The sequence below is a fragment of the Canis lupus genome, chromosome 17 (genome assembly GCF_011100685.1).
Source record: "Canis lupus familiaris isolate Mischka breed German Shepherd chromosome 17, alternate assembly UU_Cfam_GSD_1.0, whole genome shotgun sequence".
Lineage (NCBI taxonomy): Eukaryota > Metazoa > Chordata > Mammalia > Carnivora > Canidae > Canis > Canis lupus.
Genome location: NC_049238.1, coordinates 38,607,828 through 38,624,785, shown reverse-complemented (window position 1 = coordinate 38,624,785; position 16,958 = coordinate 38,607,828). Strand labels below are relative to the sequence as shown.

The 16,958-nt window shown below is 41.1% G+C and overlaps 1 protein-coding gene across 3 annotated transcripts; it reads right to left on the bottom strand.

Moving 5' to 3' along the window:
* Positions 1 to 5,698: 5,698 nt before the first annotated feature.
* Positions 5,699 to 11,106, bottom strand: LOC111090401 (zinc finger matrin-type protein 1-like). Of its 3 annotated transcripts, none has more exons than XM_038561520.1 (2): positions 10,862 to 11,106; positions 5,699 to 6,779 (listed from the first exon to the last, which is right to left on the bottom strand). In XM_038561520.1, the coding sequence occupies exon 2, from the start codon at positions 6,752 to 6,754 to the stop codon at positions 6,023 to 6,025; it is 732 nt and encodes a 243-aa protein (XP_038417448.1). In that variant the 5' UTR covers positions 6,755 to 6,779; positions 10,862 to 11,106; the 3' UTR covers positions 5,699 to 6,022. The 3 variants fall into 3 exon arrangements, with proteins under 3 accessions (XP_038417448.1, XP_038417447.1, XP_038417449.1); XM_038561519.1 differs by having other exon boundaries at positions 5,699 to 6,776; XM_038561521.1 differs by lacking the exon at positions 10,862 to 11,106 and adding an exon at positions 8,420 to 8,606 and having other exon boundaries at positions 5,699 to 6,776.
* Between the last annotated feature and the right edge of the window lie 5,852 nt (positions 11,107 to 16,958).

The following is a 16,958-nucleotide window of genomic DNA, read 5'->3' as shown; positions in this document are numbered from 1 at the left end:
TTTTTTTCTTCTTAATTGAAGTGAAATTCACATAACATAGAATTAACCATTTTAAAGTGTACAATCCAGTGGTAGTACATTCAGATTGTAATGCAAACACTACCTACCTCTGTCTAGTTCTAAAACATTTTCATCTCCCCCGAAGCAATCCCTGTACCAAGTATGTAGTCACCTTCTATTGTCCCTTTTCCACAAATCTTCAATTCATCTCTGTGGATTTACCTATTCTGGACATCTCATATAAATGGAATCATATAACATGTGGCCTTTTGTATCTGGTTTCCTTCACTTAGCATAACATTTTTGAGATTCATCCATGCTGTAGCATCAGTACTTCATTTCTTCTTATAGCTGAGTAATATTCTGTTGCATGTGCATAAGAGGACTTGTTTATGGATTCATCTGTTAATGGACACTTTGGTTATTTCTACCTTTGGCTATTGTGAATAAGGCTGCCATAAACATTCTTGTACGAATATGTATTTGAGTACTTGTTTTCAGTTCTTTTGGGCATATGCCTAGGAGTGTCATTGCTTAGTTGTATGGTATTTCTATGTTTAACTTTTTGAGGAGCTGCCCAACTGTTTTCCATAGGAGCTGTTACATTTTACATTCCCACCAATAATGTATGTGGGCTCTAATTTCCCACATCTTCACCAACACTTGTTACTTTTAAAAAAATATATATCCATCCTAGTGGCTTTGATATGATATCTCATTGTGGTTTTGATTTGCATTTCCAGAATGATTAATGTTAGACATTTTTTCATGAGCTTATTGGCCGTTTATATCTCTTCTTTGTATGTCTATTCAAATTCTTTACTCATTTTAAGAATTGGGGGATCCCTGGGTGGCGCAGCAGTTTAGCGCCTGCCTTTGGCCCAGGGCGCGATCCTGGAGACCCGGGATCGAATCCCACGTCGGGCTCCCAGTGCATGGAGCCTGCTTCTCCCTCTGCCTATGTCTCTGCCTCTCTCTCTCTCTCTCTCTGTGACTATCATAAAGAAATAAAAATTTTTAAAAAAACTTAAAAAAAAATAATTGGGTTGTCTTTTTTTCTTGAGTTATAAGAGCTCTTTATATATTTTGGATACTAGAGCCTTTGATATATGATTTGCAAATATTTTCTCTTGTACTGTTGGTTGTCTTTTCACTTTTAATGTCCTTTAACACATAAAACTTTAATTTTGATGAAGCTCAACTTATGTATTTTTCTTTTGTTCCTCATGCTTTTGGTGTCACATCTCAGAATCCATTGCTAAATCCAATATTTACTTTGATGTTTTCTCCTAAGAGTTTTATAATTTTAGCTTTTATATTTCAGTTGATCCATTTTGAGTTTGTTTTTGTATATGGTGTGAAGTAGGAATTCAACCTCACTCTTTTGCAAGTTGTCTTGGCATCAAGAAGAGACTCTTCTTTTCCCATTGAATTCTTTGCAACCTTGTTGAAGGTCAATTGACCATAAATGTACGGACTTAGTTCTAGATTCTCAATTCTGTTCCACTGATCTATATGTCTATCTTTATGCCAGCAGCACACTATTTTGATTGATGTAATGGGATGCTCAATTTTATGTCAACCTGGCTAGGCAACGAATACCCAGATATCTGATTAAACTTTATTTCTGGGTGTATCTGTGAGGTTGTCTCTGGAAGAGATTAGTATTTGAACTGGTGTACTGAGTGAAATACACTTTACTGAGTAAAGTAGATTTCCCAATATGGATGACTACCCTCCAATTCACTGAGGGCCTGAATTAAACAAAAGGATGGAGGAAAGTTAGATTTGTCCTCCCTCTGCCTGTATGCCTAGCTAGGACATCTGTCTTCTCTTGCCCTCACACACTCCTGATTCTCAGGCCTTTGAACTTGGACTGGAATTCACATCACTGGCCCCTAGGCTCTTAGGCCTTCAAACAACACCCTCTGCTTTCCTTGGTATCCAACTTGCAGATAGTATTTCATGGGACTTCCCAGCCTCCATAATTGCATAAACCAATACCTTAAAATAAATCATGTGTGTGTTTGTGTGTGTGTGTGTGTGTGGCTCTAGGATCTGAAATATATAAAGAGCTCTTATAACTCAATAGCAAAGACAACCCAATTTTTAAAATGAGTAAAGAATTTGAATAGACACACAAAAGAGAGATATGAATGGCCAATAAGCACATGAAAAGATGTCTAACATTAATTTAGTATCTCTAGAGGACCCTGACTACTACAGGTAGCTTTGTAATAAGTTTTAAAATCAGAAGTGTGAAAAAAAAAATTGGGAAGTGTGAGTTGTTCAACTTTGTTCTTTTTTTTAAATGTTGTTTTACCTAGCTGGGGCCCCTTATATTTTCATACAAATTGTCATTTCTGCAAAAAAGCCTATTGGTATTTTGATGGGATTGCACTTAATTTGTAGATTGCTCTGGATAGTATTGCCATCTTAACAATATTAAGTTTTACGATCCATAAACACAGGATGTCTTTCCATTTCTTTGAATCTTCTTTAATTTCCATCAGCAATATGTCTTTTAGTTTTCAATGTACAATCTTTGACCTTCTGGTTAAATTTATTCTCCGGTATTTTTTTTTTGGGGGGGGGATTCTATTATAAATGAAATTTAAAAGCATTTTCCTTTTTAGATTGTTCATTGCTAGGGTACAGAAACACAACTGATTTTTATGTGTTGCTCTTGTACCCTGCAGGTTGCAACTTTGCTGATTTTATTAGCTTTAGCAGGTTTAGTCTTTTTTTTTTTTTTTTTTTTTTGTGGATTGAGATTTTTCTATATATAGGATCATGCCATCTGAGAGTATAGATAGTTATACTTTTTTCTTTCCAATTTGGATGCCTTTCTCTTTCTTCTCTAATTGTTCTGGTAAAACTAGCAATGTAATATTGAATAGGAGCAATGAGGGTAGGTATCTGTATCTCATTGCTGTTCTTAGAAAAGTTGTTAGTCTTCTGTCATTGAATATGTTAGCTATGGTCTTTCATAAGTGTATTTTATCATGTTAAGGAAGTCCCATTTATTGTTAGTTTTCTGAGGTTTTTTGTTTTGTTTTGTTTTGTTTTGTTTTTACCGTGAATGGCTATTGGATTTCGTCAAATGCTTTTTCTGTTCAATTGAGGCTTTTTTCCCTTTGTTCTATTAATGTGGTAGACCGATTGATTTTTAAAGTAACATTTGGAAACAAAGGTGAGTGTAAAGAACAGTGGGTCAGGTCTCAGAGCATCTTGATTAGAATAATTTCCTGGTTCTTCCAGTCCCCTAGCCTTGATTTCCTCATCTGATAAATGGGGATAAGGTACCAGCCTTGCTTCTTGCCTACATAACTGGGTTGTCACTGGGGACAAAGGGAATCAAGGATCTGATTTTAAACTGTCAGTTGAGCTTCCAGAGGCTAAGCCAGGCTTTCTCAGAATGAAGAGCAACCTCTGGGAGGGGGCCTGTGTTGATTGTCTCAACATTTAGGTAGGGAGAAGGAGCTACTGGCATTTTGTAGATGGGGATTAGGGATGCCAATGTTCAACAACTGTCGGATGGTGTCAATCAGCAAACAATTACTCCCACAACCTCCAAGATCCTCAAAGTCCTTCCAGGCCTACATCTTGGTGAGTTACTTGCTCATTATGACCCAAGCCCAGAAACGAGTTCCATTTTATACATCAACAAAGCCTTCCTTTCTTCTCTCTGTCTGTGTTTCTCATCTATATTTCATTTTCTGCTTTATCTTAGTACCTGAAACAATATTTAATATTTGTTAACTAAATCTATAGGTAAATGCCTACTTTCCTGTTGAGTTGTATATTTTCTTATTAATTGGTAGATGCTATTTGTCTATTAGGGCTGTATCAGTTAGGGCTCAATCAGAACACAAACCATTCCAGTAATTAATTAATTAAATCAAGATTTTATTTATTTAAAAAAAATTTTATTCATTTATTCATGAGAGACACAGAGAGAGGCAGAGGGAGAAGCAGTCTCCCTGCAGGAAGCCCAAAGCAGAACTCAATTCTAGGACCCCAGGATCATGCCCTGAGCCAAAGGCAAACATTCAACCAAAGGCAACATTCAACCATTCAAGCAGACATTCAATCGGGCATCCCCCATTCCAGTAATTTAAAGAGAAAATTAAATAGGAAAAAATGTAAACAAAATGTTGTTAACTACCAAAAGTGGTACAAGAAGTCTCTGAGGCAAGGATTGCAAACTTTTTCTGTAAAAGGTCAGGTAGTAAATATTTTAGGCTTTGTGTAATATCATGTATAATAATATAGAATACAAATCTCCACAATATTTTATTGATAAAAATATAGTAGGGGTGCCGGGGTGGCTCAGTCAGTTAAGTGTCTGACTCTTGATTTTGGCTCAGGTCATGATCTCAGGGTCATGAGATGGAGCCCTGTCTGGGATTCTGGGCTCAGGGTGGAGTCTGCTTAAGATTCTCTCCCTCTTCCTCAGCCCCTCCCCCATTTGCACTTGCACTCACATGTTCTCTCTCAAATAAATAAAATCTTTTAAAAATTATTTAAAAAAAATAAAAATAGAATAGTAAGTGAGTACCAGCTTTGGAATAAAGTTCTTTAATGAGAAGAATGGGAATGATCCATTTTGTTGGGATAACATTTTGCTTGGTTGGGGTTCAAATGTAAGAACTATTCTTAAATGGGGGGCAGTACAGAAGCCGGAAGGCATCTAGATTTGGACTGCAAGCTGCCGTTTGCCCACCCTTGACCCTTTGAGGGAGGTGAACATGGAAGAAAGTGAGAAACTTAGGAGTTCCCCCACATGCCTGAGATTTGGACCTCTGCAGAGAGAATACGGAACACATTGATCACACAGTTCAATAGGGACCAAAAATTTGTCACAGGGCTTGGACTGCCCGTACATCACACACACAGAGGCAAGGACTTGCTGCTATGGGAAAACCAGCAACCTTGGGAAAAGGAAGGCCCTCCTGTCCCAGTTTATGGTGTCCCTCCAGCGCCCTCTACTGGCTGAGAATAACATCAAGCCAGCTGGCAAAGGAGACCAGTTTCTCTGTCCAGTTGCACAGAGGGGCAAAGAAGCTCTTTGGAGCTAAGAAGCAATAATTTGATAACTGACACAAAGATATTAATATAGAGTGCTGCAAATGTTTTTTTCCCAGTGTGTTGCTTGCCGTAAAAAATATTTGCTTATTTAAGTGGTAATAATCTTGGGGCACCTGGCTGGCTCAGTGGGTGGAGTGGGCAGGCGACTCTTGATCCCAGGGTTGTGAGAGATTCCTTAAAATTTTTTTTTAAAGATTTTATTTTCTTATTCATGAAAGACAGAGAGGGAGGCAGAGACATAGAGAGAGAGAATCAGGCTCCCTCTGGGGAGCCCAACGTGGGATTCGATCCCAGGACCCCGGGATCACGCCCTGAGCTGAAGGCAGATGCTCAACAACTGAGCCACCCAGGCGCCCTGATTCCTTAAAATTTTTTAAAAATATTTTTTAAAAAATAAAAGGTTACAAATATTACCAAATTCAAAACAAAAATAAGTGAACACTTTGAAAATTTAGTCTACCTGCCACCTCTGTCCCCTACCCACTTGGTTTTTTGCCCCCAGAGCCAACAGTTCAGTGTATCTTTCTGGAGGTGTTGTTCTGCACATATATACAATGTTTGTCTTTTAATTTGTTCTCAGAAGAATTTACAAAAAGACATTCAGTTCTATAGATTTTAAATGTCTCTGCAATTACATTTATTATTTTTTCATCTTTATGGACCCTGACTAATGTGTCTCATTCAGGAAGGCCATTCACAGTCCCAAATTAAAAGCCCCTCTCCTATCTTTTCTCCTAATAGTTTTACATTTTAGTTTTTATACTGACATCATTGAAACCATTTGTGTTTTACATTTGAACAGAATCTGAGGTGGGGATCAAATTTTATTTTTTTTTTGAAGTGGTGGCCATTGAATTGCTTCAATGTCATTTAATCCAGCCTTTCCAACATCTCCACATCATTTTATATCAGGGCCCCAAATCCTCCAAAATCAGTAACAACTGCCGAGGATAGCTTCATCCCACAGGTCCCTCTCCGGCGTGCTTTCTTTGCCAGGTTGCTTCTTCTCTCTCTGAGACCTTCTTCCCTCCTTTGTGGTATCTTGGTGGCGCTTCCTTCTGTGTTTCGGCTTCTCTGTGCTGACTGGCTGCACCCTGGCCTTCTTGCTCTCTTTGTGGGAATCTCCATCCTCATGATGCTTTGTCTTCCCCTCAACCTGCCCCTCCTTGCTGCGTCCTTCTCTCCCCTCCTCCCTGGACCTTCGCCTCCGGCCTTCTTGATCTCCAGCCTGATGGGCTCTGGTGGGACCCTGCTCCCAGAGGTGGCTGGTATCTTTTCTGTGTTGTGCAGCCTGAGGGATGGGGGTCTTTCCTTGCACAGGGTTTGGAAGCCACAGATTCTTGAAGAAATGGTCATGTTTTTCCTGACAGTGGTTTAGAGACTCCAGTCTTTGTCTGGAGTGATGAAATTTGAACCATGGGGGTAACTGATTTTCCATCGTTCTCTGCCTTTCATGGGAACTGGAAAATGCATGGGACCTCCTGAAGAAGGGTCTCTGCTCCAGCATTAGAGGTTTGGGTGCAGTGTGGCTCCTTTCTCTGTATGCAGAGTCCTCTGTCATCTTTCTAAAGCAAACCTCTGGTTGTAACCCTCTGGCTTTCTGCTTTCTAACATAGTCCTCAAGTTCATGTTGAAAAGAGTCATAAATCTTAGAATTTTCCATTATGTTGACTATAGATGAATCTCTGCTAGGGAAGATGGAAGAAAAAGTTTATTAAATGTATCATTTTGCTATAAATACGTTCTTTTGTCATTGGAAAAGACTAGGCTCTCAAATTTCTAGTGGAGATTATATTATGTTCATATACTATAAATACAATGTAGCCATTGATATTGAAACTGCATATTTTTGACATAGGCTGAGAATCATAAAATGTAACAGACTAAGAAAACAAGTCCTAAAACACTATAAATCCAAGGATTAGAAATATAAAATTGATGTGTAAAATTTACCAGTGGTTATGCCTAGGTTTGGGCATTATGGATGTTAGTCTTTCTTAATTGTTATGATTTTTTGGCATAAATGCTATTAGTTGTGTATTGAAAAAACATCAAGTTATTTCTAAGAAAACAAAAAGATATCAAGCAACTAACTGAAACTAAAATCATTCATAAGTTCTATAAAGATAGAACTGGCTTGTCCCTGTGCTTATGCACCAAGAAATAATAGGGGTCCTCAAGCATTCTCTCTCTCTCTCTCTCTCTCTCTCTCTCTCACACACACACACACACACACACACACACACACACACACACATAACTTCATAGCTGGATGGAAGAAAAGGAAGATGCTATAAATTGTGGTAAAACCTGGACCTATCATGATTTTTTTTTAATTTTAATTTTTATTTATGATAGTCACACAGAGAGAGAGAGAGAGGCAGAGACATAGGCAGAGGGAGAAGCAGGCTCCACGCACCGGGAGCCCGACGTGGGACTCGATCCCGGGTCTCCAGGATCGCGCCCTGGGCCAAAGGCAGGCACTAAACCGCTGTGCCACCCAGGGATCCCTGATTTCTTTTTTACAAATGAGGAAACTTGAGTTGGAGTTCAAATAACTTAAGGTCACACGACTAGGAAGGGGAAGAGCCAAGGTCTGAATCAGAGAGAGAGGGTCCAGAACCTATTCACTTAACTGCTCTAATATTGGTACCAACCTTATAGGTGTTGTGAGGTTTAAAGAGTAATTACAAATGAAGGGCTTGGAACGGTGCTGGGTACAGAGCAGCCGGTCATTGGCTGTTAATGATTAATACTCCCAGGGGTTGTTGGAATGATGTGGCAACATCCAATGGGCTACTGGTGGTCTAAAAGTTTGGAGAACTCTAAAAGTTTGGAGAACTTTTATCAGTTCTACCTTATTTTGTCTTTCCATTTAATCAAAATAAATACCTGTTTGTGCTAAAAGTAAAACAAAAAAAAAAACCCCACAATAACCCCTAAAACAATTTTTAAAAAATCACAGTGACAATTATACACTGTAAAATCAGTTTTCCCTGGTTTCCCCTTCTAGGAATAACTACTGTATTCCTGCAGACTTTTATCTAAACTCTGATCCAACAGGTGTGAAGTCAGATGGCACATTCTGGTTCTCGACTCAGCTTTTCATCCCAAACAATGTATTTAGGCCCATTTCCTATTTCAGTGCACAAAGGGTCATTTTGAGGAAGGGTTCTTGCCATGACAGAACAGGTGTGGACCGTGATTTAAAAAAGAGAGAAAGAAGAAGAAAGAAAAGAAAGAAGAAAGAAAGAAAGAAAGAAAGAAAGAAAGAAAGAAAGAAAGAAAGAAAGAAAGAAAGAAGAAAGAAAGAAAATTTATGTCTCACCTAAACTGAGACCTTTGTAGAGGTTCTTAAATCAATTCTGGATCCTGGCAAAATGAAATAACTTCAGAGAGGCCTCAGGTCTCAGGTCCCCTCCTCAAGATGGAAGAATAAGGAAGAGTGAATGCTCCACCGGCAAAGGATCTGTTAGTACGGGATGGTGGTGAAGAGCGCAGGGTGCCTACCCTAAAAGAGGAAGGTGCCAGAGTATATGCTCTAGGGCGTCCATGCCCTGGGAGGACTTGGCCCACAGGTGCTGGGCCAGGGCTGGGTTTCACTTCTGGTATGAGTGCCTTTGGGCAGGTCACAACTGCAGGCAGACATGGATTTGATTTGCAGCTGGGTTGGTTGCTTACCCATGGGTTGACTTGTATCATTGTCTTATGCTTTCAGGATCTCTGCTTCCTCCTATATAGTGTCCCCTGTGGTGTGAGGTGTGCTACTGATCGCTGCCCAGCTGGGACGCATGCTCAGTGGAGCATACACCCTGAGCCAGGTGGTATGCCTGGTATTGGGCAAGTATGTGAACTCAACAGGCATGGCCTCTGCCCTGGGGAAGCTGACAGTCTTGTGTGATGGCTGACATACCCCGCCCCCTCAATATGCAAAAGAGCCGAGACAAGTGCTGGCTGGGAGAGGAGAGGTCCCGGCTGTGTCCTGGAAGGCTGATGGAGGGCATGTGGGCAGGGGGAAGGCACACTGAGCAGAGTGAAGTAGGCCCTGCTTACAAAAGACTCAGCTGTTGGCAGATGTCTGTACCGTGAGATCCATCAAGTCTGGCCTATTTTACCTATGAAAAACACCCCTGCAATGTACTGCCTGCCTTCCATCCTCACTGTCCCCTCCCTGTTCAAGCCCAGTCTTCTCTCACCTGCACTACAAATCAGCTTCCACTTTAACAAACTCTTGAGTCGTGCTCCAGGAAGCAGCCAGAGGAATTACATACTTTTTTCATTTTTTTTTTTTGTTGTTTTTAAAGTCAGACTGATTATGCCTTCTCTATCAAACCCCCTATGTTTCCTATTGTTTTAAAATAGTTCCTTGTAAGACCCCAGGTCCCCCGCTGCTGGCCTGTACTGATTCCTCAGTCTCCAAGTACCAGCCACAACTATACCCCCTTTTTCCCAGACGCCAGCCTCTCTGTAAGAGACACGTTTCCTCAGGCCATGGAACTCTGCTCCCTTACCTCAACTTCTACTTTTCTCCATGCTCTGCTAGCTTGTCACAGCCCTGCCTACTTCTCTGCCTCGTCTCTGCCCCTCTGGCTTTGTTTTCTTAGTTGGGGTGCTGTATATTAAGACAAACAGGGTTACACCATAGAGTAGAAAGCTGAACTGGCAAAATAACATCCAGGTGAAATCCAGTTCCCTGAGGCATTTCCTTCTGTGTAAGGCTATCAGCCCCAGACCCAGGCAATTCTAGTCTGAGCCTCTCCAAGGGAACTTACAGGACGTTTGGGGAGCTTGCTCTTCCTAGAGCTTCCCAGCAGCCAGAATAATCCTTTACGTCATCCTGCTTAAAGTCACCCTTTCCCTCAAAGTCCATCAGATGTCCTGTCCTCCCTCACACAGAAGGAAGCCCAAATCCCCAAGTGCCCAAAAGCCCAGACACCACTGGTTGTCCCACTGATGGGAGGTTTCTGGTTTCTGACAGCATTCCCATAGCTCCTCCCTGGAAGCCACACCCTTTTCCAGGCTGGAGGGGAACAGGCAGGCACACCTTGTCCTCAGGGCCTTTGTCCTCCTTCAGAAGCCTACAAAGCTCTTTACGGTACTTAGCTCCTTCTCAAGACTCCTCCTTCTTGCCCTAGTTAGAATGTCACCTTCGCACAGCTTTGACTGACCCTCTCAACCTCTGGGACACTCTATGCTCCTTCCCCATTTGTTTTTCCCCCTGGCACTTTCCATGATCTAACACCATGTTTTGAGATTATTAAAATGTTGATTCTGAGTCACTGGTCTGGGATCAGGCGGGGTGGGGGGTTGGGGGCTGACATTCTACCAAACTCCCAGATGATGCTGATGCTGCTTTGTACCCAGGCTACACTTTGAGTAGCAAGGATCTAAATACAACTTAAGTTGGATATTTGGTCTATTTTCTATCTCCAATACTTGAATAGAAGTTCCTTACCATATCAAAGTGTGTTTGACATGTAGTTGATACTTAGTCCAGACAATGAATACGTGAGTGAGGAGAGGCCCCGACCTCCCCTGACACTTCATCCTCCATGTATGGGCCCAGTAGGAAGCCCAGATCCAAGAAGTCCTACCTGCCTGGGCTGGCCCTTCCCACCACCCTCCTCTGAGGTTCACTCCTCAGCCACCTTCCCTCCCAACTAGTGCTCCAAATGACACCAAACAGAGCAAAAGACCCACATGTTTGGTTTATCTCTTACCTGCAATGTACTAGCTTACTGAAATTTCCACAAACAGATGGAACCCTTACCTCCTCAAGCTTACAAGTCTTTGAGGTCGTGTAAGGAGAAGTCCTGTGGTCCTACTGAGAGCAGAGGCCACCGAGCTAGAATCTCAAAGAGGAAATAAGAAGCCCTAGCATGGAAGATGGAAGTTCTACTCTGAGCTCCAGGAGAAGAGTCCCAACTTCCTCATTGCTGACTTCTCAACCAGGTTCCTAGGAGCGGGGAAGCAGCAAGCCACGCCCCTTCCTTTGTCTCAGGGTTTTGGGTTTTGGACTTCATCATCCTACAGATCCAGGCTATCAGGAGAAACAAATCCCATCACAGTTTTTAAAGTGATTAAGGAACACCCAAGCCACCCAAGTGCATTACCTTGAAATGCAATCTGTCTCTAACCTAATCAACACTAGTATATCTTGTTTGAAGCTTATTTTGAAAAAAAATTTAAATTAAATTAAATACACCATTACATGGTAAAATGAGGCACACATGCAGAAATGTGCACAAAACAAAAATATAAAGCACGATGATTTATGACAAAGGAAATATCCACCAAACCACATTCAGGTCAGTAAATAGAACACTGCCCACACCCCAGAAGTCTGACTCCTTCCCCTCCACATCTTAACTGTGGGGCAAGAGCTTGACCTCTGTGGTAATCTCATCCTTCTGTATAGCTTATCACTTGAATAGACATTGCAAAATATGATAGTTTAGTTCTTTTGTTTGAACTTTACATAAGCCGAATCATACAGTATGCACTTCTTTATTCAACACACTTCTGAATTTTACCACATTGTGTTCCTTTTTAGGTTGTCTGGTATTCCATTCTTTTTTTTTTTTTTAAGATTTTATTTATTCATGAGACACACAAAGAGAGAGACAGACACATAGGCAGAGGGAGAAGCAAACTCCCCAAAAGGAGCCTGCTGTGGGCTTGATCCCAGGACCCCAGGATCACAACCTGAGCAAAGGCAGATGCTCAACCACTTAGCCAGGGGCCCCACCATTCTATTAACAAAATACATAATCACAGATCATTTATCCTTTTGTGGGCTCACAAATGTTTCTAATCTAGGGCCATTTTAAACACTGCTGTCATGAATATTCAGGTATACATCTTCTGATATCCATAAGTCTGCATTTCTAGAGGCTGTTTGCTGAACAGCGGAATTTCTGTGAAACACAACGTTGCATATTCAGCATTATAAAACACAGTAACACCAAATATTTTTTGAAAGAGGTTCTACTAATTGCAATCCTCTCCCTAGAAGTGTTTGAGTGCTTCCCATTCTGTCTAATGCTTGGAATTATCAGACCTTAATTCTGTATCTAATTGTCAAGGTTTCTTTGACAAAGTGAAATTTGGAATAAGAAAAGCCAAACCAAACCAACCAACCAACCAACCAAACAAACAAACAAACAAAAAACCCCAGGAATTTCCTAGTTTCCAAGAATATTGAGTACCTTTCTTACTATCTACCGGCTTTCTGGATTTTCTCTTGTGAAATTCTGGTGGAGGTCTCTTGGACATTTTTCTGCTTGCATTTTCCCTATATTCTGCCAATGAGCCCTTTGCTGGTTCTACAGTTGTGAGATCTCCCACTCTGCCTTATGTTTTTCTTCTCTTGGTAGCATCTTTTGATGGACAGCTCATAATAAAATGTGAAATTTCATGGTGCTTGGCTCCATTCTCCTCATTTGGAGGGAAACCTTCAAGACTACTTAGTCCAAGGCACTCTTTTTCTGCCTAGAAACAGCACATCACCCCTTTCCCATCAGACTATGACTTCAATTTTCAAGGCCTTCCCAGGCCTTCCTTGCCCTCACATCCTCTGCAGTCTCTCATACACACTGAGGTGACTCCCTCCTTTCCTTCAAGGTCTATGGTAACCTGTTTCCTCACTCTTGGCCCTTCTAGGAAGCCCCTAGATCCTCTGAAGTCCAGCTAGTACTCATCTTCCAGGTACCCCCATCCACCACGCCTCCTCCAGTTCCCTAAAGGTCTAGGATTCAAACCTCAAAACTGGAAGGAGATAGGGCTGGGTTCCAGTGTATCCCTGGACAAATTAGAGTGATTCTTAGAGTCTTGCTCTCTTCCATGTAAAATGGCGCGAACAATGGCAGTTTCCTTTATGGTAGCTACAGGGATGAGTTGTAAAACAAAGCCAAATGGGCCCAGTTAGCATGCACTGTTAACAGGGAGTCTGGTCTCAGGCAATCCAAGATACATTTGGATATCCATGTTGCCTATGAGGGTTGTCCTTCTCTTTGGTTTGTTTCCTGTCCATGGAGGTCCATACTTTATGCTCCCGGAGGAGCCAGCTGAACTGCTGAGTGCCCTTGCATCCATTGTTTCTGGGGCAGTAGCATGGGGGTGGGTGCCAGGGAAAAGCCTAGAGTGCACTCCCTCTCTTCCGTGACTAGAGTTGTGACCTGAAGCACACACCTTCATATCTTAGCCACTACTGTCCCTTCTTCCTTCCAGTTCTTTCATATGCTTTCCCTCTGGCATCCGAGGTGTGAGGACTGCTTACAAAGTACTAAACCAGTGTGCCCCAGCCTGAGGGCTGCCCTCATTCCAGCCTGTAGAGATTGTTTTTATTATGTTAAGTATTTATGTTGTGCCCTGCTCTTTGCATATATCTTCTTATTTAATCCTCAAAATAGCCATGCAGGGGGGTATACTTGTCTTATCGCCAGTTAAGAAACTCATCTAAAATCACGTAGTGTATAAATCAGTTTTTTGCAGCATCACATACCAGCCAACAACTTATGATTTAAAACAGCAAACATTTATTTCTTACAATTTTGTGAGCTGGCCAGCCTGGCTCAGTGGGGGTTGGAAGGCCTAGGTGCCTGGTATCTGGTGAAGAGGAGGAGGAGGAGTTAGTTCAATGTCAGCTGGGTGATGGAGACATGGCCACGAGTCTGTCATGATTCAACAGGGCTTGTAAAAGGTGGCTGAGTTCCAAAAGTAGCATGAGAGGCAAGCACAGGCACTTTCCAAATCTAGCTTGCATCATATTTGCTATTCTCCCATTGGTCAAAACAAATCCCATGGCCAAGCCCAGTAGCATGGGAAGGAACTAACTCAAGGATAATACAGGGAGAAAGAATTATTGCTGCCATTTGCCCCAACAAAGAATGTACCATACATAGCTTGTAACTATCCAACTGGAGTTCAAAACCAAGTTTGTTAGATCTGAAAGTTCAAAACTGTCTTGGGGGTTATTGCCCAGAGTCTGAGAATCCAGAACACTCCATGCATTGCCTAAACAAGTCAACAACCTTTTGCATGCACACCCGCAACTGTTTTGCAAATGTATATACATATTGCCATTAATAAACACAAATTATACCCAATAAACAGTTTTAAGTGTTTGTTCTGCTTCATTGCTTGTTTTCTGCTTTAGAGACTCCAAGTCTGTTGGAGTTTCCTTTGCTTACTTTTTATCTTTATCAATTTCTTGCAAGTCTTTTGTATTATTTTACTTTTGTTGCATTATTTTCATTATCCTCCCTTTTACCTTTTATTTTTTCTCTGTTGTCTATACTGTCTTGTATTCCGTTTATTTCCAAAATGATTTTTTTTTCTTTTGCTAATTTTTTTCCTGTGTCTGTCAGGGTCATTGTTTTGTAACCAGGTCATTGATGTTCAATGAATATTTCTGACTGAAAAATAGAATTATTTTTAACTGTATTACATTTTATTTTCCCTAGAATTATATATATTTTTTCAGTTGTATAGTTGTCTGGCCACTTTATTGCAGAGCTATTTTTCTGATTGATGCACTTTTCTCAAAGCTTTCATTATTGTCTTATTTCAGCCCTTTTTGAAGTGTTAGGTCAGTTTTCATCTGTTTTGTGTCTGCATTTTTCTGGTATCTTCCTGACAAAATATTTTACAGTTCATTTTTCTCTTGTAATTACCTTATGTGTGGCTAGATCACATTCTTCTCTTTTCCAAAATTTAAGCAAAATGTGTTAACCTTGACTACTGGAAGGACATTTCTGAGAAAGGAATGGCTTGGGGTACCTTTCCCAGCTTCATAGCTCATACCTCTTTTTTACTGTGAAGGGTGCCAAACATGGTTACTTCTCTGCCTCTCAGGGCTAAACTGCTTCAGAAAAGTCTGCTGTATTTCCTATTTTGGCCTCCAGGTCTACCCTGCCAAGGTGAGAACCTTAGATGTCGTATTTTGCTGTGATAGTAGTTTCTGGGTTTTGTTTCATGTAGGACCTTTCCCTGCTCCCTATTTGAACCTTCTCTTCTTCTTACTCCTAATGTTATTTCCCTGATCAATTTAGTTTCTCAATCTAGCAGGTTTTTTTGTTTTCTTTTGTTTTAAGGCAAAGTTTCGTCCTTTTAAAGGAAATAGTTGCTGGATATTTCTGAAATCCTCAGGGTGGAGATGACCATAATAGCAGTTGATCTCCGGGTGCCTCTGTTTCAGGTTTACACTCACCAACTCAGAACCTGTGATGAGTTATTCCAGTTTTGCAGTTCTTTTTAGATTTATCTGTTCTGATGCAGAGTGCATCAACCAGAAAAACAGCTCTGCAATAAAATGGCCAGACAACTATACAACTGAAAAAAAAAAAGTTCTAATTCTAGGGAAAATAAAATGTAATACAGTTTAAAAAAATTATTCTATTTTTCAGTCAGAAATATTCATTGAACATCAAATTTGAGCCAGTCCTGGTTACAAACCAATGACCCTGACAGACACAGGAAAAAATTAGCAAAAGAAAAAAAAAAAATCGGGATCCCTGGGTGGCGCAGCGGTTTGGCGCCTGCCTTTGGCCCAGGGCGTGATCCTGGAGACCCGGGATCGAATCCCACATCAGGCTCCCAGTGCATGGAGCCTGCTTCTCCCTCTGCCTGTGTCTCTGCCTCTCTCTCTCTCTCTCTCTGTGACTATCATAAATAAATAAAAAAAATTTAAAAAAAAAAAAAATAAAAAAAATCATTTTGGAAATAAAAAGAATACAAGAGAGGTACAGGATAAAATGATGGTTTGGGACAGGATGGTGTCAATGAAGATGCAGAGAATTGGACAACAGGAGAGAGAATTTGATGATAGAACCAAGAGGAATGACTGATGGGTCTCATGTAGGAGAGGAAGCCTTGAACAATTGAGTTGGTGTTATTATTCACAGAGATGGAGAAACTGGGTGGAGAGGAGGTTGGTAGGAATGACTGGTGATAAGGGAAGCAAGTACTCTTTAGAGTTGCTAAGTGTAAATATCAAGTGCAGCTCGATATGAGTCTAGAACTCAGGGAGAAAATCTAGATAGAAATTTAGAGGTCGTCTTAGACACTTTGGGCTACTATAATAAATTACTATAGACTAGGTGCCTGAGCTACCTCTCTTGCCTTCTTACAAAGACATTAATCCCATCCATGAGGGCTCTACCCTCATGACCTAATTACCTCCTAAAGACCCTACCTCCATATACCATGACACAGGGGATTAGATTCCAACATAGGAATTTTGGGGGTGGGGAACATGTAGTCTACCACAACATACAGGTTAGTTTAAAGCCATGGGTCTGGATAAGATCACTTAGGATGTGTGGTTACCGACTGGTGGTCTAGGATTGGCTCCTGATGCACCATACATGGTGATGCGTTTAGAGGTAGGTGGAGGAGGAACCAGTATGAGAAGGAGGAACCCATGAGAAGGAGGAACTATGGAGGTAAGGAAAATCAGGAGAATGTGGTGCTATGAGCCTAAGGGAAGAGCATTTCAAGAGAGAGGGACTGAACAATCAGATGGGAGTTCTGAGAGGCTGGACTGAATACAAATAAAAACTATCCATTGGATTTGACAACAAGGAAGTCATTGGAGACCTTGACCGACAAGAACAGCTTCAGAGAAGGGAGAGGGATAAAAATTAGATGGAACAGGTGGAGGAGAGAATGAGAGGTGAGGAAGTGTAGATAGCTGGTATAGACAGTTTTCATGTGAAAGAGAAAGAAGGTAGCTAAAAGAGGATATAGGGGTCAAGGGAGTTGTTTTTGTTTTTTGTAGAGGGGAAATAGAAGCATGTTTGCATACTAATGGAATAATCCAGTTAAGGGGGAAGAGATTCATGGTACTGGAGAGATGAAGATCTTGA